Source organism: Tetranychus urticae, chromosome 3 (assembly GCF_039701765.1).
Source record: "Tetranychus urticae isolate SD_2017Ah chromosome 3, NJAU_TeUrti_SD_1.0, whole genome shotgun sequence".
NCBI classification, from domain to species: domain Eukaryota; kingdom Metazoa; phylum Arthropoda; class Arachnida; order Trombidiformes; family Tetranychidae; genus Tetranychus; species Tetranychus urticae.
The window spans coordinates 16,849,449-16,872,376 of NC_142960.1; the positions used below are offsets into that span (position 1 = coordinate 16,849,449).

Below are 22,928 nucleotides of genomic sequence, written 5' to 3' on the forward strand. Positions count from 1 at the left end.
GATGTCAGATGAGTTGATCCAGGAAAATATCATCACAGAATTGATTTCTGGAATATTAATATCGATATTAATATTAATGTCTTAACATTTCGTCTTTTTATTAACTCCTTACTTCAACTGGTTTTCAGCACTATTTGTTGGGACATTTGAATTGAGTACAAAATCATGAGTTATCCTGTGATGATTAACTAGTTTTAAGACGAAATGGAAGTTCGTTTCAGGTTAAAAGCCTACTAAACTAATGCTAAGTAACCTAACTAAGAAAGTGCGTCTTAAATTAGATAACAACCCCTTCGCCCTAGCGTTGAGAAAAATTGTAATCTTTAACCGCCATTTACTGTTTACTCTTTGTTTTTACCTGCACAAAACGATTAACAATGTTAATTAATCAGAGTTGAAACCAATTAATGTTAAGTAAGTATTAACTATTGAAGCAAGAAAGTGAATAAATTATAAATCTACATTCATTCAGGCTTCTTTGCTGCAAATTAACTAATTTTGGATTTTTTGTCTCATTTTTTACTCTTTCAGCAGGCTTTTGAGATGTTTATTAGTCTCATTTATTGGTGCCAAGGAAATTGAAGATGAATGAATCAAATCAATATGGGTGGACATTATAATGTAAGTTGATTAATTGATAAGAATTATAACAATAATGATTACATATTAATATTAATAATAATAGGGATAGGAAGAAGGCCAGTGTATCACCGGAGGCTCAATTTTGCGAATTATGGTTTGTGTAAGAGGATGGATGGTCCAATAAAGGAGGAGGACGGGGAGGTGGAGGAAGATGGAAGACGAGGATGACCAAACAAGAAGATGAAAGAGCAAGAAATTGACACAGTATCTTAATGGTTTCTCCTTTTTCTTCATCAGAAAAGCTAATGATTAATAAGTTTTCATGATCAATACTTTGTAAGTAAAACCTTGATAAATGAGTTTTACCCTTTTTTCCCTTTTTTTGCTTTTACTTTCAATCAGATTGATGATTCTAACCATTTAAATGATGACCTAAAACACATTTCATCCTCATCATCATCTTCTTCTTCATTTTCTAGTCTCATCTTCAGTCTTGCTCTTGTTCATGTCGCAGTAATTTGTCTTTTGTTTTTCAACATTTTCACCATTTTCAGGTCAACAAATTTTTATATTTGCTTTCAATATTAGTCTTGTTATTATTATATTTTCATTTTTATTATTATCATGATATAAACTTGTATTTGTCAGGCTATTGGTTATTGGTTATTTATTATTATAATCATTACAGATATTTTTTTTCTCCTTTTGTTTTTCCATTTATTGAAGCAGAAATGTTGAAAACAAAAAGGCAAGCAAGATTTAAAGATGAGAAAGAAGTGATCATCGTCTCGATAATAACTGATCAAAGATTTTTTGTCTTTTCCATTCTAGGGAAGCAGGGAAAAAGATCTGTATACATTTCAAAGGAATCTATCTTTTATCTTCATGGATGGTGTCAAGAATGAAAAAGATAAGGAAAAGGGCGCAAAGCAGAGGAAAGGATAGAGAGGAAAAGTTCATTTGAGGAATGAATTTAATCGATATATCGATGGAGATGATGACGAAAAAAAGAAGGAAAAAAGAGAAATGAGATTAATCTAGTTTGATTTTCCTTATAATCAGTATCATCTTAAAGATCTTTGGATATAAATGTTAACCATGGTTATATTCCCTTCTATTCAGACTGAATATATTTTCAACATTTGTCTGACGTCCAATCATCAACACCATCTTTTTCATCATCCGATTTCTGAACACATCATTACATTATCAACTTCATTGGTCACTTTATTGCTTTTTGCTCCAGTAATGTCAATAGGATTTTTTTGTCCTTTCTGATTCTCCTTTTTTGCTGAATCAGGTGAATCAATGGACTACAACAATTTAGCCGATGGCAATTAAAGGCAGTTAAAAAGATTGAGTTAGATGTATTAATAATAGTCTGGAGGACACAAGAAGATGTGAGAATAGAATAAGATTAGAATGATTAGATTTTATTTGATTCCTTGCTGTGGCAAGTTGCTCAATAAATATAGATATAAAAATAAGATGAATGCTTGTTGATTGTGCATGTTGACAATGAAAGGAATGAGGATAAATGATTTTCTTCTTGAGCTTTCTCCTTCCAATCTATTAAAATACAAGCAATATCAACAAGAATCACCATTTTTACTCTTTTTTTCAATCCTGCTCTTCAATATCCAAGACCTACATATCCTGTAATTGGAACGGCAAAATTTAACAAAATTCAAAGAAAGCAGAGACGAGATGATGATAAGGAAAAGATAATGAAAATAAAATAGACGGAGATGAGAGGAGGAAGAGGAGGAAGAGGATGAGGGGGAGAAAGGATAACCAAAGAAGGAGAAAAAATTCTGAAAAGAAGCCAAAAAAAGGTTACATTGCAAATTGAAGTCAATCCGATGAACAATTTTCACCCTCCACAGTTTTCCATTGATCTTTTTTTTCCTAAATCTTTCTTATTCACAATTCAACTTCTTTTCTTCTTCTTTCTCATCATTATTATCATCATCTTCGTCTTCATCTTCGTCTTCATCTTCGTCATCATCGTTTTTTCTCCTTTGACTTATTATATTTCTCTTCTCCTGCTTCATCACTTTTTTATCTCCTTTTTTGCTCCTCAATCGATTCCAGGTATCACCATTACCATCTTCCTCTCATCCTTTTTTTAGCTTGCCTTTTGTGCAGAAAAAAAGTTGTAAAGGTAAAGAATCACTTTCAATAGATCACAACATCCTTTTATCCATTTAAGTGTTAAACTATTGCCACTCTGATAGTGAAGGAGAGCTTCGATAAAATGGTGTGTTGGTGTCAATTTATTTGGATTATTTTACTCCTTCTTTGGTAATAAAATAGGCCTGTTAAATTTGATTACTTGTAATTCCTTTACTTTTTTTTCTTCTTCTTGGTATTGAATGTATTTCTCAGGGAAAAAAGAGCAAAAAATTTAACAGTTAAGATACTTTTTTGCTTCTTCCCAACAACTTAATAGTAACATATATTTATGTATTGAACGGTGTAATCTTCTTGTTTTTTATGGTAAAAATGAAGAAGAAAATTGAATTTATAATAATCTTCTGATGCATTTACTTTAATTCACTGTTAATAGTCAATATCTTGAACCTTTCTTTTGAAAAACATCTAATTTCTCATTGGACTCATTTTCCTTCTTTTTCAGTGTATATATATCGATAATGTGATTAGTGAAAAGCGATAAATCATGAAAATGTAAACTAATAAGGTTTTCGATTAGTTCATCATGACGATGATTATAAGTGATGAGGTTTGTAGTCAGAAGAAAGGTTTAACTTGAATAGGTTCCTTGGACAATTACTTTAATCAATCTAATTCACTTTCTTGATCCCAAATTAATTATTTAGCCAACAGAAGTTTGATTAGTTAACAGCAGTGAACATCTTGTAACATATTATTGACTCGTCTCTTTGCTTTACATTTATTTATACACAACTGTAATCCAGGAAATTCAATTATCACAGCGGATGCTTTTCTTTGTTGAATGGATATAAATCTCTTATTAGTAAAATAATGATAACAATATGCTTTAAATTCAGTCATTTGTGTTAATTAAATATCACTTTGTATTAATTAACTCATAAAAATCTGATCCAATGATATCTATGAAGGTTGAAAATCAATGATGGACAGGAAAATATCAATAAACTTTCAATAAAAAAGTTAAATTTTCCTGTTGTCAATGATAAACACACTAAATTATTATGTTACACTAGTTTTCCAATATTATCAATTAACACAATTAAATAAAATCTTTTCGAGCTTTGTCAATGATGTTTTTGATGAAAAATTCACCAGCTTTGTACGATGATCGAACCAATGGCCCACTTGCAACATAAAGGAATCCTAATTCTTTAGAATAATCTTCCCAAAATTTAAATTTATCCGGATCAACATGAGTAACTACTTTAATATGTCTCTTTGTGGGCTGCATATATTGACCAAAAGTCACCACATCAACGTCATTTTGCCGTAAATCATCCAAAACTGATTTAATTTCATCGTCGTTCTCTCCTAGACCCAACATTAAAGATGTTTTTGTTATGACTGGTTTGCCTGATTCAGCTCGAACCTTTAAAAGACAAAGTAAATTAGATTAGAAAAATTTGAAACAAAGCAATAAAATAAAATAATTACCTTTTTAGCATGTTTAAGTACTGTCATTGATTGCTCATAATTAGCTCGGTGATCTCGAACATGTCTTTGTAACTCTTTTACAGTTTCTAGATTATGTGCATAAACGTCTAGACCAGACATTGCAACTCGCCCGACTGCATCGAGATCTCCACGAAAATCGGGAGTTAAACATTCAACATATAACGATGGCATCATTTGTTTAATCAACTTGACAGTTTCTGCAAAATGGTTTGATCCGCCATCGGTTAAATCATCACGATCGACTGAAGTTAACACTACATAGCTTAATGACCATTGTGAAATTGCTTTAGCTGTGTTAAAAGGTTCATTTGGATCAGGAGGAGGTGGTTTTCTTGATGTTTTCACTGAACAAAATCGACAACCTCGGGTACAAGTGTCACCAAGAAGCATAATTGTCGCTGTTGGCGTATTTTCTTTACCTCCACTCCAACATTCACCAATATTGGGACATTTTGCTTCTTCACAGACTGTATGCAAATTTAATGACCTCAAATTGTCCTTTAAACGATTGTAGTTATTTCCCATTGGAATATTTTGTTTCAACCATGACGGTAATCTTACATGGTTACGTTTCTTGGGTGGATTTGTTGAGGCTAACTCTTCTGACTTCAATTGCTCCTTGAGCTTTTCCAAACGCGGATAAGAGGCTGATGCTGGGGTAGATTGAGTAGAAGATGAACCATTCCTAACAGATTGTGATGTTTTCACTGTTATTGAGCGTAGTTTTTGTTCAACAATTAAATTTTGAAAACATTTCGATTTATTTTTTATCAATAACATAATTAATTGACTAAATTGTCACTGGGCAATTGAACACAAAAATATAATCCAAACAGCTGATCAAATCAACATCATGCGTAGTTGCTAAGTGATTACCGAGGCTAGACAACAAAATTTGCATTTAAATTAAATTAAATTTTACTCAAAATAACGCTAAAGTTTTCGCTTTGAGTGAATGCATCCATCAAGATCAATTAAAGCAACCAAAAAAATTAAAAAACAAACGATGGAGATCAAATACGAGCCTTAATTGTTGATTTACTGAAGCCTTTCAAATAAGCTCAGTTATCTTATTGCCGTTTAAGTTTAATGAGTTGATGATTATCAATTAGAACCATGGATGTTCGTTGACTTGTTTATGAAACTATTAATTTATATTTAAAAGTAATTATAGCGTTTAATAGAAACAGATTAATTTAAAATATATTTTGATTTCGTAAATTTGATTCAAGCTTGGCGGGTTTAGCTCTTTTCTTAGATTTGTAGATGGCGCTTGATATGTTGCATGTTTTAGTCAATCTGGTTTCCGCTTCCTAAGATTTATTATTTGCTGTTTGGTTAACGAGTAAACAACCTTATCTTTTATCTCCCTATTATCACCAAATTTTCAACTAATCTTAATTGTTCCTATTAAACTCTAAGATAACTTATCTCTATTAAACAATTGATAGTGATATCTACACCTTCACAGAGAAAAACAAACAAATTACCCAATTTCCACGTAAGACTCATTCAAAGTCAGTGAAACGTACAACACCACGTGCTTCTAAAAAACAAACAAAGGTAAATATACTTTCAAAAATCATATACATTAACGAGAAAACATTAACGAGCAAAATAATTAACTGAAATACAATAATAAACAACAACAAATTTATTAATTTTTTACCTTTTCTTTTTCTTACCTATTTTTAAAATTTATACACAGATGCAACAAGCACCTACAACCACCGTCACGATATGCAGTGTCCTAGACATGTGGAAGAAAGACAAAATCACTACCATCAACCAAATTCATGAAATCATCAATTCACCTACTAAATATGTTGACTTCAAAGCAAAGCAAAAAGAAGAAGAAATCAAGAAGGTTATTATTGAGATATGTAATTGTATAATCAAGAATAAAACGACAAAAGAATGGAATCAAGATATTCTGGCTACAGCTCAAAAGATTACACGTTTCTTTGCAGACATCATCAAGCAACAAAAAGAAAAGTCCAGTATCATGAACAAAGAGAAAAACAAGACTGATTCAACTGAAAACATCCAAAATCAGGCCAACAACAACAATGCAACAACAACAAATGATCAAAATGGCAAAGATCAGCAAAGTAATAACGACAATAACAACCAACAAAAAGATGGTAAAAGAAAAGCACAGAACAATGATGAGACGGAAGACGAAGTCATAATTGATGAAAGCAAACTAAAGCAAATTGTGGATCAAGACAATGTCAATCCGACTAAAAGACAACGAATGATAAGCAAAACTTATATGAAAGACGAAAATGTATTACCAACAGGATGGCACAAAGTTCAACAAATTGAAACAAAGCCAGTCGTTATAGCCAAACCAGATGCTAAGACAAATTTTGATCCAAACATTCTCAAGAAACTGATCTCTGACACTTTAGAGGAAGAAACAAGAGAATATGGCGAGATCGATCACATAACAAAGTCTCAAAAGGTAGTGATAATACACTTTGATGATATCAGCAACAGAGATAAATTCATGGAATATGTTAAAGATAATCAACCACAATGGTTGTGTGAAATACCAACACTAAAAAACCCATGTGTAAGGATTAATGGTGTGTCCATAAAAAGAGAGATTAATGGTGAGATCAATTGGGATAAATGGATAGAGAAGCTTCTAAACAAGAACAGGTGGATCCCTAGAACTCAAGACTCTGTTTTCCGGATAAATTTCAAAATTGAAAAGAACGGAAAATGGAACATTGTCTTTGAAGTTTCCCCTAACATCAGACAAGCGATAGTTAAGAGAGAGGGTAAAATCTTCTCAGGCATACAAAAATACGAGGTTTTTGATACCTTTAACATCCACACATGTTATAATTGCTCTTCATATGGACACACCACTAACCAATGTGGTCAGCAACCAATATGTAGATTTTGCGCCAGGCAACATTACACCAAATGTCCAGTAAAAGATAATCCAAACAAACACAAATGTAATGCATGCAACAATGTTGGACATTACTTTAATCATCCTGAATGCTCACAATTCATATGGAGATTGAAACATGAACTTCAATTCATAAACATGAATTATGAAGTCATAATGACACCAAACAATCAGACACAACCACAATGAACAAGACAACAAATAATCAGACTCTTAGTAGTAATAACAATGAACTTTCTAAAAACCTTTTTTCACTCCGCATCAATAATTCATCTCCTCTTAAACATTTCTCAGAATTTTTTCTCCTTTCTTTTTTACAAAAACAATCTGTGCCAAAATGTACTTCTAATTATTCGTAAAATCTGTCTTGAAATCAATAAAAATTAACAAACAAAACCAAATTAATTCTCTCCTTTTGTTATTTCTTCTTCCTTTTTTCTCTAAATATCACAGCAAACCAAGAATAAGCAAAACAAGAAAAACAACAAACCATCACATATTCTGGACCACAACTATTGTATACCATCAATAAACAGAATAAACCTCAAAATTATCGACCACAATTGCTACAAACAAAAAGAACTGACTAAGAAATACACAAACTCAAACCTAAAGAATACAATCATCTGCCTACAAGAAATCAATCACACATCTATACTATCAATCAACACCCAAAATAAACTACTCATCAATGGCACCTCGGCAATAATAATACCAGACAATTTCCTCATCACCAAAAAATTCCCAATAAGTGACAACACGATTGCAGCAAAATTTAAAATAGATAACATTGAAATTCTAGTTATCAACATACACATTCAATCATTCAGAGCAACTTATATGAGAGAAGCAATTGAAACGGCAGCCTCCATCATCAATCAAAACAAACATCTACCAATCTTTGTGACTGGAGACTTCAATGCTGAATCCAAATTATGGACACCAATTCACCTTACAAAAAGATTCACTAGAGGTCGAAAAGTCTGTCTGGGAAAAACCATAGACAGATGGCTTGATAACTTAGAAACTAAACTAAGCTCAGTTTTCGAACCAGAGGTGGAAAACTACACAAGACTCGATCAAAGCCAACAAAAAAGCAGTATGCCATCATACATTGATGCAATCCTTTACAATGACAGAACAACCCTAACATACTGCAACATCAAAGGTGACCCAAAATCAGATCATAGGGTACTCACAGCCAGATTCATGATCAACAACAAAGCAAAAAACACACCAAACAAAAGAAAAATTATGCTAAAAAGATATAAACTCAACGAAGTAACAATAAAGAACAGCAAAATTACTGAAACACTTGACAAAGCCATAATCAACATTATAAAACATCCTAACATCCACGGAAAATGGGTCATCGACAAAAATAACAAAAACAAAAGATTCCAAAAACTAAGACTCAGAGAGAGAAAAGGTGACCAAAGAGCAACTGAAATAATAAAACATAAAAAAAGCAAATTTTCAGTGAAAAACATAATCAACAACACCAAGAACATCAAAAAATGCTGGCACATGATCAACAAATACATCGTTCAAAAAGAAAGTCAAACAGACATTGAATATGCCGCAAGTAATAACAACAAACTCATGGAAAACACCATGACAATAATCAAACAATACACATCGAGAAAACCATTCATACAAAAAGATCCAACTATCAATAACATATCTGATTTCGGAATCGACATTGAAGAAACAAGACTCATTGAAAAATATCAATCCAAATCCTCATCAGGAATTGCAGATGATTTCTCAATAAATCAATGGAATAAAGTAATGAGAAAAAACAAATATTATATTATCAAAATCATAGACATGATCTTCAAAACACAACAGATTCCGAATCGATGTAAAATCTCAGGAGTCACAATGTTGGTAAAACCGGATGGAGTATCAGTTAGACAAATTCGTCTACAATCACAATTCATGAAAATAATTGACAAAATCTTAACCAAAAGAATCCAAAAATACACCAACGATCTCATAAAAAACAATCAATTCGCCTACATGAATGAAAAAGACACAATTGACGCGGTAATTACCATCAACAAACTTATGAAAGAAGAAGACATCATTGTCAAATTTGACATCACAAAAGCCTTCGACAATGTCAGCAAAGAAATCATTTTTAAAAGACTAGAAAAAGTAATTGACAACCAAACATTTAAACTAACACAAAGTTTCTGCAACAATCGATGGGCAAAAGTAAGATTCAACAATGAAAATTACTACAGAAAAGATGACTTAGGAGTACCACAGGGTTCCAGTCTTGGACCATTACTATATATAATAGGGATGGAAAAAGCTCTGGAAATCCTATCACAGAAAAACTATCGTTTCGTTGCATACGCAGACGATGTGGCTTTCATCGAAAACTATGAAAAAGTACAAACAGATCTCCACATTCTGATGAAGGATGTAAAAGAAGCATTTGAAACAATTAACCTGAAAATTAATGAACAAAAAACAATCATCCAAACACGCGAATGGGAACAATTCCATAGTCTAAAAACAATTTACCCTGAAATAAAAATAGAAACAGGAATGAATTTCCTGGGAAAGACTCTCTCTGGAAAAATAACAGAATACGATATTGAAGAAGTTACAAACAAAGCATTACAAAAAATAAGACCAAACAATCTTGTAATCAACCTACTAAATGCAACACCAAGAAACCTCATTTACAACTCCTTCATATCATCCAGCATCGACAAATACATTTTCCAAATCATAAAAGAATACAAGAGCGAAGACAACAAAAGTTTCTACAAATTCATCAAGAAAAATAACCAGATCATAGCAAGAGCAATGAGATGTTCAGAGTCAGGGCACTGGACACCAACACTCATTTATGGAACCACCAATCCCTGGATAAGCAAAATACCCATTTACATAACCAGAATAATCAAATATAATGATCAACAAAATTTTGACCTAATAAAGGACTTACACCTTGACAGATATACAATCAGCAACAAAAGCATCTCAGAGATTGAATTACAAAACAAAAAAACAAACAACAACCAAAACAATAACTTCTACAAAATTGTAAACGGACAAACTAACACCTTCAAAATCGTAAATCAATATCGAGAATACCACTATACAATAAAACAATACAACTCAATACAACACAAACTAATAACAGCACTGGACAATATGGTAAAAATTATCAATGACAATAACACCTCAAATTTTCACATAATAATTCCTGAAGGAATACTATCTCCACAACAAAAAATCGAGACCAAAAGAATCTTGGCGAAACTTAAAAACGATGACTGGACATGGGAGATTGGGACCTTGGAGAAGGAAATGGTGCTGGGGCATATCCATATCGACGCGACGATAAGAGAAACAGACATCTGCAAAATTGCCGAAAAGAATCTCATAAACCTAATGATCTTCAAGATGAAAGAAGAAGAAAACTCAGCAATCATTTTCAACCCGAATTTCAAGATGGCAACAATACAACATATTGGAAGACATAAACCAAAGTACCTGGTGGAACTAATCAGATCGATCACAATGACGAGAGACAAACATACAAGATGCTGTGACAAAGAAGGAAAAATAAGCACTCATCACTACATCTACGAATGCAGTACCATGGAAAATCTGCTGGAAACAAATAATTTCAACATTCATACTGACTACAAGAATCAATGTAAAATTATATGTACTCTTGAAAACATTCTCAAAAAACTCCAAGATCTTGCCTCTAAAAACCCAAAATCCCAAAACAAAACCCTATCCATCACTAATTATGTAAATTATATCCAAAAAAACCCTTGTAAGAAATAATCATATCTTTGTAAAAACAAAATCTCAAAACTGGCGGTGATGCCTGTCCAGGGGGAGCTTCAATGTCTCCTTAGCTACCTTTTTCGGAAACGGAAAGTAGCAATCTGTATAAGACAATCTCTTCACCGAGAACAATAAAGGTTTTGCTCTTAGTTTTTTAATTGTTAAAAATTAATTTAATTTAATCATGGTTGTAAGTATTTTGTATCTTTGTTCTTTTATTCACTGTTTCTAATCTGTTCTTATTTGTCTTTTCATCTTCGATAGGTTACCAAAACCGCCACTAAGAAAACCTCAGGTAAATCTTCCACTGGTAAAGGTGGTAAGAAGAAGAGGGTCCACTGTAAATTCATCCTTGACTGTAGCCGGCCACAGGAAGACGGAATTCTCAATGCTACTGATTTCGTAAGTGTTCATTTTCTTATCGTTTCCCTTTATATTGTAGATGAATAGAAGATCGAGAAAGGTGCTTTCTTAAGGTCTTCTTATACCCTTTGAATGCTATTACTTCTCGTAGATTAATTACTTCTGAACCATTCCATGCACTAGTATCTAGATCATTTACACTGGTGATCGGTTCAGGTACAAATAGAATGTGATTTTCATGTTAACCGCTCTTTTAGCTCTACTCGTTACCGTTACCTTTCACCTCATTTTATAATACCTTACACTCTGTCTAATTTTTCATTCATTCTTTATCTGTATACAGGAAAAATATTTACACGAAAGGATCAAAGTCAATGGTAAAACCGGTAACTTACAAAACAACGTGGTCATTGAAAGAAACAAGGCTAAAATTATTGTAACAACCGAGATACCATTTTCCAAGAGATATCTTAAGTATTTGTCAAAGAAATACTTGAAGAAGAATAACCTTAGAGATTGGTTGAGAGTAGTTTCTTCAGCTAAAGATTCATACGAACTCAAATACTTCCAGATCAATAATGAAGAGGATGAAGAAGAAGCATCTTGATTGGATTATACATCTTGTAATTGGTAATAAAAAGTAATTGACACTATCAAATGAATGTCCCTGCTTGTTATTTCATTTCTTAATACGGTTTAACTTAAAATGCAGGGTGTACATTTGAATTATCAATTATCTAACTCTAACTTACCCAAATAAGTTCGAGATTGCGAAAGTCCCATGATTTCTAAGTCTACCATTAGTTTTTGTCTTACTATCGGATTGTGAGAAACTATTGTATTGGTCACACATGACTGTGACCGACTTATTTTATTCTTGAATCGTAATGTTATAGCTCCCTCTTTAATCTATGAACATTGAATTTTAAAATTCAATTATGTTACCGACTCATTGGCATCCAGCTGGTAACTTCGCCATTGTGATTCTCAAGTCAATTTTTTAGTAAATCAATATTTCATGTAATAATTGTGATCAAAACCTTGACTTAGAAATGCTAAATTTTATAATTTACACTTTTGTGTAATTTATTTTTCAAAAATTAATTTTAAAATATATTTATACATAAAAGTAGGGGGAAATGTACACCTTTTGCAATTGCCTTTGGTTTTATTTTTTGCATATATTGCCGTCATTTATCGAGAAGCATGAACACAGTAGATCTTCATTAATCGTTGTTATCATTAGTGCTACCAATAGTTATTTAGAGTTTAGTTTTCAAAATCATTGGCTTATCTTGATGGTAATAAGTTAAATGGACAAATAAATAATCAAGTAATCCTAATGTACAGAAGGTTACTCATTGATGATTATCTTTTGATTCATGTACAGCACATTGAATCGAAGTATCCTGATTTCAAACATGCCAAATCATACAATGAAATTAAATCATTATTGGCTGTTGAAATTGTTCTGTACATTATTGTTTAAACTCTATTCATTGATTATTCCAATCAATCTGTTTCCTTGGTCCAATTTTATCAACACCTATGAGAGGCAAAACTAATGAAGCTTGAAAACCGATGCCAACGACTTTTGCTAGTTTTCATTGGTAAACTCGTTTTGACAGGTAAGACTCTTTTCGATGTTTCCTCTTCACTTGTGATTACTTTTTTACTTATTAACGTAACATCGGTTTCAACCTTTTCTGTTCTATTTATAGTTCGTCGAAATGATCGCCCCTTCACTTTGGTTTTTGTCGCATTCTGAACCATCCTCTGTAGTGATATGGATTCTTTAATTTTCATGATTATTTGAATAGTCGTTTGAGCCACCTCCTCTGGTGTTGCCTCTCGATCTTCCAACATTTTCCAATCACCTTGATCAACCACATGAGGTTTGTCAAAAACTTTCCTGGGAAGGTAATATTTACCGGATGCAGCACCACCTAATTGTGAAAAGATGGACAAATATTAGATTAGTAAACAACTGTAAAACCATATTTTACCAGATGATTGCATGTCTGTTTTAGCAACACATTTAATCAAAACTAACCTGTGCTGCTTATTGGTATAACATAATGATCATTCCAGATAAATTCTTGTGCTTCACGAGCTGCTTCTGGTCCTCCTTCAATCAAAATACAAGTATCCAATAATCTGGCAATTGCGGTGTCTCTTTCCTTCATGGATTCGCCTAAAAACAATGTTTCACCATATGAAAGTGATTGAAATGATCCATCATCAAGCTGTTTACATTTGTCACTAAAGTCCTGGAAAATTAAAAGATAAAATCAAACATGTGAATTATAAGCAGATAGCAGAAAACGATTGTAAAGTGATTTCATAAATGGCTCCTTGCAGTTTATTCATTACTAATTCTTTCCTGGAAAATGATGAAATGAATCCAGAAAATATCACCATTTTATGATTCAACCAATTCATCGATTCAATGTAACAGAGATAAAATGAAAGGAAGCGAGATTTAATCAACACTAAAAAGTGATTGATTCATCAAAAAATGTCAAAACTGTAGCAAATCGCACCCGTTATGATGTTTCTTCAATTTTACTTACACTAGCATCTTTTAAGGGTAAAACATGAACAACTGAGGATTGAAACTGATTGGCATAAGCTTTACGATTCTTAGGAGCCTCTTGTTTGCTTTTTTCATCGAAAAAAGATTTAGCTAATAGATGACTGGCTCCATAGAAACCACAAGTGACCACCGTTAATCCATCTACTTTGGTCAATTCTTTACCAATTGCTTTACACAACAATTCAGTCCGTTGGCTTGTAACTGAAGTACTTCCAATTATGTAAACACAGGTATCTAAATCGGGTAAATTTTTCTTCATGTAGTTGAGAAGATATTGAATTTTGGCTTCTTGAAGTTCCCATGCATCAGTCTTGGCACAAGGATCCAAAATACGATTGATTCGTCCTTTAAGTACCTCCAAGAAACAAGGGCTATTAACATCCTAATTGGTAAACATTTAGAGAAAAGAGAAAGAAGATAAAAGACAATTAGAAAAGGTGTAATGTTAACATTTCAAGAGGGGTTTGTAAACACTTTGTTTTCTTGATTGATGTTTCAAAGCAATTTTTTCAGTTCAATTCTCTACTTTTCTCCCACTTCACCAGATAAAATCGGTTTCATACCTGGATAATAATAGTTCAACAATGTTGGGTAATGACAAATGTATTGGTCAAAAAGAGGGAAAATTAACACTCCATCTAATCAAGGCAAAGATCTCTAAAGTTTTACATTTTTTACCAAGATCGATGAAACAGATTTAACTTTGATCTCTATTTCAATCAATTATGTCAAATTACAATTTTATTATCAAAACGGAAGATCAATTTGGTTTACTCAATCTTTCATACACTTTGTCACTTTGTACAGAGATGATCATCAGATAATTGCCACCTATGAATCAACACAATGTTATCTAGGATAGTCGACAATTCAGACTAAACAAATTTATCGTAAAATAAAAGGAACTCACACATTGGATCGGTGTGATTACATGATAGTTATAATAAACATTTCTGTTGCCTGAAAATTGTGATTAGCTTTTTTTTTGTCGCAAAAGTCTCATGGTTAATGCTGCTTTTTTCTGATAAATTAAGCTTATCAAGACTATTAATTATAAGCAAAAGAATAAATTAGTAAATAAAAAAACTTGAACACTTGAATTTTCATCTGAATTGCACAGCTCATTTCAAAAAACTATTGAATATCACTTTTTGATGAAATTAAAATTGGAATAAATGAGTAAAAAAAGTTATATCAAAAAGCTGTGATAACCTGAATAAGATAATATTTCAAACATTGATGAATGATTAGACTAGCAAATCATATGATCATCATAGTTTTATTTATGTTACATAATTATACTGAATGAAAACGAATGAAAGTTCATATGAGCTGTACTGATAGAAAAAAATTGAGTCTGGATTTTATTTCTGAATTGACGTAAACTAATATGTTTTTTATGAGATAACTGATAAATTGGAGGAATAATTGTGGCGGCAAGAAAGATAAGCAATATAAAACTGTCTTTTCATGATAATTTGCCTTGAAACAATGTATTATTAAGGCTTAGGAAAGATTGACATCAATTTGATATGGAATCACCTAGAAACTAAGGTGAAATATGAATGGAAGGAAAGATGGCTGCTTCTTTGGTGAAAACATAAAGAAAACAAAATCTTACCAGTGGAAGTTCATCTCTATGAAAATTACTAAACCACGGTGGAGGTGAAACATCTTCAGCTCGAACCAAAATCATTGGTTTCCTTTGTTCACAATAATAAACATGTTGCTGAGATGTTTTGGAATTGAAATAAGCTTTGGAAGCAATGATGATTACCGCTCCAGCATTGCGCACTTTGCTATGAAACTCTTTAAACTTTTCCAATTTTTCAGGTCCAATGGACTGTTGAGCTGAAACGGTTGAAGTTTGCCTTTGAACCGGCTTTTTTTTATGAGCAAAATCAATGTTGGGATCAACAGGCAATGAAACTGGACGCTTATTCCGTCCACCGTGAGTATTGTGTGTCCAAAGTCCTTCATTGAAACTTGACTCGTGAACACCTTCTTCAATGGTTGGTAAATAAGACGGTGTCATTGGTGTTAAATCACATTCCTCTGTGATCTCAATTGAAGTCCAAACATGAAGATCATGTTGTCCAAGAAAAGTCTTAATCTTGTTAACTAAGGCTGCTTGAGTAGGATGAGCTGAGATGGCAATTAATCGATGGTCTGTAGGTTCACAGGGTTTAAAGTTGGACTCAGTGTCTCGAGGTATCTCTTTACAAATCTCTTTGACCAATGCTTTTAACCATGGACGAGGCCAAACTTTACCGTCTTCAATTGAACTATTTCTTTCTGGTTCATAATCTACATCAACGGGCTTCCAAGGTTTACATTGCATTGTAGCAAATTGAATGGCTAAACATTCTGGTGGCCAATGGTCGAGAAAATTTATTGGAATAATCTTTTTATTTAACAAATCAGCCAATTTAACCTCTCGGTTGGTCCATTGAGTTCGCCCGTAAAGTTGCGTTATTAAGGGAATGAAAACTTCACAATTTTTAACAGCTTCATTCAAATCATCGGCCCAATCAGTTCCTGTTCGTATCTCATCTTTATCCAAATAAACCGAATACCCGTTTGATACCAATTCAGCTTTCAAATCAATCGCATACTGATAAGCCTCTTGGCGACAGTAGCTAATCATAATCGTTTTACCAGTGCTTTTATTTTTCTTGCTAACTTTCAATTCAATCATTGGTCGATTACGTCGGAATGTTGTTCTTCTCCTGAAATGAGATAAAAAAAGAAATTAGATTTCATGGAATAATAATTGACAATATGTGTGAACATCAACAAATTTCAATCAATGGTAAAAATAAGCTGATTTACCGATGAGATTGCTCAAGTTCCTATTGACATGGAATAACAAAACTACTTGAGATTAAGTTGCTCTGATTAGCTGGTCAAAATGATAATTAATCATTTCATTGAACTAAATCAAGTGACAAGTGCTATTTTCAATAATTTTACATCTATTTATAACTTAATTGTTTATTTGGATTGGTTCAAACCAGAGTAGTTTTAACATAATATGTTAACTTGATTACTACTTGCCAGTTGAATTATGGATTATATTGAAAGCTTGAATAGTTACAAATGAACTATCTGGAGAATCATCCGGATAAATCTTAATTAGTTTTGGTTTAATTTCCATAAATGAATGGTTACTCAGAACAATAAAAAATGTATGAACCATTAGACAAAAGCTAATCAGTAGACAGTCTAAATGACGATGGGTAATTAAATTGTGACGAATCTTGAAAGAATTGCAAGATTCTTGATGAGCCTCATAATTTAATGATTAATATCTTATCAACAGAATAACAATTTTTATGTGAGTTTCAATAGGCATTCATCATTCATCAAATCAATTGAATAACCGAAATTTTGAAACATTCAAAATGGTTAACCATTAAATCAAGATTAGTCTATTAATGTGGCAATTGTTTCCAATTTGATGAAGATTATTGGATTACTATTAAGATGCAAACTAAACAATCAAAGAGTAATCATTTTATGGATATTATCATCTTCGAGTCATCCTTTTTTGCTATTCAAGTATGATTGATAAAGCATAATTAGTTGATTTAGACCGCAATCAAAGCATGTAATCAATGTTGAATCTGAATTACTATGTTATTCAGGTAATTTTAACACAAATCTTTCAACAAGTACAAATTTGTACATTTGCTTGATGCATCTTCCGCTATTTTTCATGTAAATTGTCAAGGTTAATGATAATTCAAATAATCAAAACAAAGGATATGGAACTTGATTACAATTGAAACAAAAAAACCAATTGTTATCGTCATCAGCCGTCTCTACATTAGCATCATTACAATAATGACTATAGATGAAAAATCCAGAAGATAGCAATTGTTCTCGATCAATAACAATAAAGGACAGTTTAACTATTGGCCTTTCCCATCGTCATTGATTGTTGACTCTTGTTTCCATGTTAGTCTCAAAATTTCTTGTTAGGGCGAACCCGAATCTTGATAATAGTAATTATATTTGGTTACAACAATTATTGGCAACAAATGCTTCCGTAGGTGACTGGTTAAAATGCAATCACAGGTCGATGAGTTGATAATAATTTCAAGATGAGAGCTAATTTGCTTCTCTTAACTACTCATTTAAAATAAACATCTCTGGAAAGGTTAGCTCTTAATACTAGTCAGTAGACAATATCAACAACATCCTTAAAATGGTGTATCTGATAAATATGAATGTAATTCATCTGAATGATAAGATACACTGAATCAAAGGTATCAAGATCGGTAAAATGTGAAACTAAAAAGGTAAAGAATCGACAAATTCTAAGAAAAGGTATTGTTTGATTAACGCACATTAATCTTGAAGGAAAGGTAATGCTGTGTGTTAGTGGAAGGAATGAGGCTGAAGATGATTGTGAATGAAGGTGAAGTAGATGATATATATTGATATTTCAAGGATGAAAGTGAGACGCTCTACTTAAAGGTAAATTAAAGACTTTCTTAAGGCATTTGAATTGTTGTTCCTAAACTCTGCAATATACTATTAACATACAAGTTATTTTATATTTTTTGATTGCCTTTTGACTAACTTGAAGTACAACCTGGTTATTGAACACAAGACTGAGTGTGAATAGCCTTAGGGTTGGTATCGGTAGAGAGTTATTGGGAAAGCTATTGATAGCTTTTCGGTTTACAGATAAATGTATCTGGCTGCGTAAATTGGGTAAATATGGAAGTCTTTTCATCATCAAATTCATTATCAGCAAAAAAAACTTTCAATCTGCTTTTTTCTCCTTCATTATCAACAATTTGAGTTTAGATTTCATATTCTGGAACGTTCAGGTTATATTAAAGGCTAACTCGTAAAACAGGAAACTCTTTCTTCTCTCTTTTGATTCTATCAAAGATTGACAATCGTTATTACCGATTTTTTTCATCAAAATCGTCATCGGTAAAACCCGGTTAGATACCGATGCAAGATTCAAGAGAAGAATTGAATTAAGACTTATTGCTCATTTCTTGATTTTTGCAGAGATTTTTTCTTTCTTTATAGTAACGTCAATCATCGTATTAACCGGAGTTGAATTAACTCTTTTTTGGGCAAACTTTCGCTCTTTCAAACATCAGGTTTCAGTGGTTTTGGGTATGTACACAGGTTACTCTGGAATAAAGAAAAATACTTTTTACATGTATGTATTACAATCATCTTCATCAACTTCACTTTTTCCTTTTCCAAAGCATAATAATCATCGTTTTTTGATTAGTTGGTCTCTCTTTCATTCTTGTTTGATTGAAGATCTTTTGAGAAGTACTAACCAAGAAGAGTTGATTATTTATTACCATCATCATTGTTTGTGTGTAACATAGTTAACCTTGAATTTCCGGCTAACCTTGCTAAATTGATTGAGAGGGGTTGTTGGAGAGGAGTAATAGGGTTTTTTTTGTATCTAGCAGAAGTCAAACAAAAGCGTGAAATGGGGAGGAAAAGAGGGAGTAGGTTCAATGGTGGCGGGTAATTTAGAAATAATTGACAGTCAAAAGTAGAGGCACGTGTAGAAGGTAAAAGCAAATGTAACACAATGAAGATGGACGATGAGAATGATGAGAGTGATGCTAATGGAGAGGGATTTGCACGACAAGGCCAGCTAAGGAGTTGAAATGGATATGTTGATGACGCTGATGAGATTTGATGGTTATCTTACATGATATTACGTTTTTTGGAGCTTCTACGCCATGTATCTACTTTCCAACTATCCATTCGATCATCTGTTGATGTTGGTGTGGTGACAACTTGTTTCCCTAGCGATGTCAATTTACCATCAATTTCAAGGCCAACATTGGAGTCTCCTCTGGCGTCTTTAATGGCTGGACATGAAGATGTAAAAGAACCACTCAAGTTGGGTCTTAAGAGAATGTTTTGGTTAACTAGAATATCCAGCAAGGTTAACTGGTCCTCATGAGATCGAACAACTGGCCATTCATTGCGATCAATGAAACGGTAGTCCATAAATTTGGCTAATTTACTGCTGTTTTCCGAGTCGCGAAAAATGTCATCGAGAATTCGTCGGAGGTCACTTAAGGTACAATCATAGTTTGTGAAAATAGAACCAAGATATTCGCCCGAATCAGTTAAAACCCCTATTCTGGGTTTATCTAGAATGTAAATAATGAAAAAATAAATTATCAGTAAATAAATGACAATCACAGATAAAATGTAAAGAGATGTGAATGCAACAGTGAGAGTGAAAAATAATAGTCGGTGCATTGGTTCAATACATTAACCAATTTGTTACATTTGCTGTACTTGAGTACTCAAAATAATTACAGAATACACACCAAACAAGAACCCTCAATGTAACAAATGGTCGTTTAACCTGTCTTCAAGCATGCTAGAGCTGATTTCCAATTGCGTAAGAATAGAAACACGATTGTTCTAATGATTGACTGGTAATATTCACTAAAACTTCACTTTAACTTTCACATTAATTCACATAATTATCATTGGAAGAGACAAAAATTTAACTTACCATAAACTTTTCGGATACAAACAATGTTTCTTTTGTTCACCAGGTTACAAAACCTTAATTTACATTCCTGAGATTTAGTCAGAGGCCATCTAGTCAAGGGTTAAGATGGGATAAAAGGGGAGAATAGGAAAGGGAAAGAAAAAAAAGCGTTAAAAACTGAGAAACACAGGAAAGGCTGATTGAATGTTTTGAAAAAACAGTTTGTTATCAGATCGGCATAAATATTATCATTATGTATCATTGGGCCAACAGTAGTTTATGTGAAATCATCTTATGCTTAACATGACTAAAGTGTTACTTTTTAATCTCTTTTATTTTCCCTAAATCAATTGCAAAGGGCATGGGAAAATAATGGAAAAGGCTAAAGTAAATTTCATGGAATGACAATGATCAAGTTTCAAATGATGTAAAAACTACAAGTTACAAGTTGGGTTAATGATAAATGGATTGACTCAATCAATGAACAAGAGCTAAAAAATAATGGCTGATGAACTTGTTCAACATGATCTGAAAGAAAAAAACAGAAATGATTTGCATCAACCAGACAACATAGTTTAACATTACATTTTTGTTTCATTAAATTGGCTTTTATGTAAACTGTAAATGATTCAGGAGATGTTGCTAAAAATGATTATCAACGTAAATCAAACATGAAGCTGCAAGTCTAGAGAATTTGGATTTTCTCTTAAGATTTGTTTTTTTTCTTCAATGAAAGTGAAATAAATAATTTAAAGTTACCTCAAGTACTACTAATAGCTTCAAGGGAAATACCTATTAACAAGAGGTGAATAGGTCGATGGTGAAGTTAACAATTTAGGTAAAAAGGAAAAAAATGGTTGGCCTTAAAACAAATTGAGATAATGGCGGAACTGACGTTAGTGACATCGATTTAGGAGGGTTTGATGGAGATATTTGGAAAGTTTAAAATTTCCAGTTCAAAAATTTTTCAATCTTAACAACTGAGAAGAAGAAAATTGCCAATTACCCTTCTTTACTGAAGAATGCATAATTTTTAGGTAGATTTGATATTTGTTCGGCTATTATTCTCCTTAATTCATCAATAGACATTGATTCCTTGTCAACAACAATAGAACCCAAAAGGAGATGATTTTTGTACTCCAAATCAATCAGATCAGATGAACCACAAAGGTGACGAATTATCATTCTTTCATCAACTAAAATTACACCGAAAACTTTTCTACAGGAAAAAGAGTCACGAGAAACCACGATTGAACCCGGTACTGTAGAGGAGGCTGAAGGAGAGGTTAAAGTTGAATGGTGATGGTTAAATAAATTGATGATATGAGAAGGTGGCTTGTTGCTTTCAGAAACCACCATTTCGTTGTTATTGTTACTGGTATGATTGTTGTTATTAATACTTGTATTATTAGCACTATTACTAATACAATTGGTATTATTAACAATTGGTGAAGTAAGTTGCATTCCCGATATTTGATGAGTAAACCAAAATGAAGATGAAAGCGGTTGATATAAAAATACAATAATTAAATAATTACAAAGAAGAAACAATTGGAGTCACCAAGACAAGGTTGTAACTAATAACTGAATAAGAAAGTTGTCAAATAAGAGACTAAAACAAAGTAACAAAGTAAATTATTGACAGAGAAGACAATTATCAAATAGAGTGAGAAATGGAAGCAAAAAGTGGGAGAAATTCACAAGAAATTAAGATTATAATCAACTCTATTCGGTCATCCGTTTCACTATGACCAACAAAAAAAGAAACACTTGATGGGAAAAAATGATGCTAATGTCGATGACACAAATGATGATGATGATAAAATGATGAAGGTGATGATGATAGGTTCATGGTAATGTTGTTAGTGTTGACTATTACCATGAATGAAGGAGAGATCATGATAGAGGAGAGATGAATAAAGGGAAAAGAAGGAGAAAGAGAGAGAAACTGATTAGATGAGAGTTAATAGTTATTACTTATCGCCAAACATGTAACAAGTTGCTAGCTGAACAGTTAGCTTATAGCGCCATCTCATGTTGTTTATCGATCACAATTGATGTTTAAAAAATTAGCAAAGTCTAATTATTTGTTGAAATATTAATTTACAATCAATCAAAGAAGATTAGATGATTTAGTAATTTAAAATTATTCAATTTTACCTTTTACTGAACAATTCCATAGACAACATAATTGTGGTTGTGAGAGTATGCAACCAATCTTTTCCCTCATTTGTATCTTCCCCCGCATGTATTGTAACCCTTACAAACGTATGTGGTAATAACATTGTCCTCTGAGTGACTTTCAGTCACATGTATATAAAGTCTCATCATACTGATGACCAACACACACTTGTAACATAACACTCAAACCTATTACAATAAACCCTTATATGTTCATCATTATCCGTACCCTTGAAGTGAACCTAAAGTCGGTCCAACTCTAACATGGTAGCAGAGCGTGGTTCATAGACTTCATACCTTTC

The 22,928-nt window shown here is 32.5% G+C and overlaps 3 protein-coding genes and 1 long non-coding RNA gene across 4 annotated transcripts; 2 read left to right on the forward strand and 2 right to left on the reverse strand.

Moving 5' to 3' along the window:
- Positions 1–271: 271 nt before the first annotated feature.
- Positions 272–2,916, forward strand: LOC107363323 (uncharacterized). The gene is made up of 4 exons (XR_001568858.3): positions 272–414; positions 532–621; positions 686–918; positions 1,414–2,916. It is a non-coding gene; the product is annotated as an uncharacterized LOC107363323 (long non-coding RNA).
- Positions 2,917–3,360: 444 nt separating this feature from the next.
- Positions 3,361–5,064, reverse strand: Las (lipoyl synthase, mitochondrial). Its single transcript, XM_015930539.3, has 2 exons — positions 4,213–5,064; positions 3,361–4,147 (listed from the first exon to the last, which is right to left on the reverse strand). The coding sequence occupies exons 1-2, from the start codon at positions 5,011–5,013 to the stop codon at positions 3,818–3,820; spliced, it is 1,131 nt and encodes a 376-aa protein (XP_015786025.2). The 5' UTR covers positions 5,014–5,064; the 3' UTR covers positions 3,361–3,817.
- A 6,059-nt stretch (positions 5,065–11,123) lies between these two features.
- LOC107363202 (large ribosomal subunit protein eL22) lies at positions 11,124–12,002 on the forward strand. The gene is made up of 3 exons (XM_015930390.3): positions 11,124–11,171; positions 11,246–11,383; positions 11,688–12,002. Exons 1-3 carry the CDS (start codon positions 11,166–11,168, stop codon positions 11,949–11,951), a joined length of 408 nt encoding a protein of 135 aa, XP_015785876.1. The 5' UTR covers positions 11,124–11,165; the 3' UTR covers positions 11,952–12,002.
- A 398-nt stretch (positions 12,003–12,400) lies between these two features.
- Positions 12,401–22,453, reverse strand: LOC107363201 (uncharacterized). Its single transcript, XM_015930389.3, has 7 exons — positions 21,452–22,453; positions 20,467–20,555; positions 19,642–20,092; positions 15,562–16,669; positions 13,918–14,322; positions 13,398–13,614; positions 12,401–13,290 (listed from the first exon to the last, which is right to left on the reverse strand). The coding sequence occupies exons 1-7, from the start codon at positions 21,907–21,909 to the stop codon at positions 12,884–12,886; spliced, it is 3,135 nt and encodes a 1,044-aa protein (XP_015785875.2). The 5' UTR covers positions 21,910–22,453; the 3' UTR covers positions 12,401–12,883.
- Between the last annotated feature and the right edge of the window lie 475 nt (positions 22,454–22,928).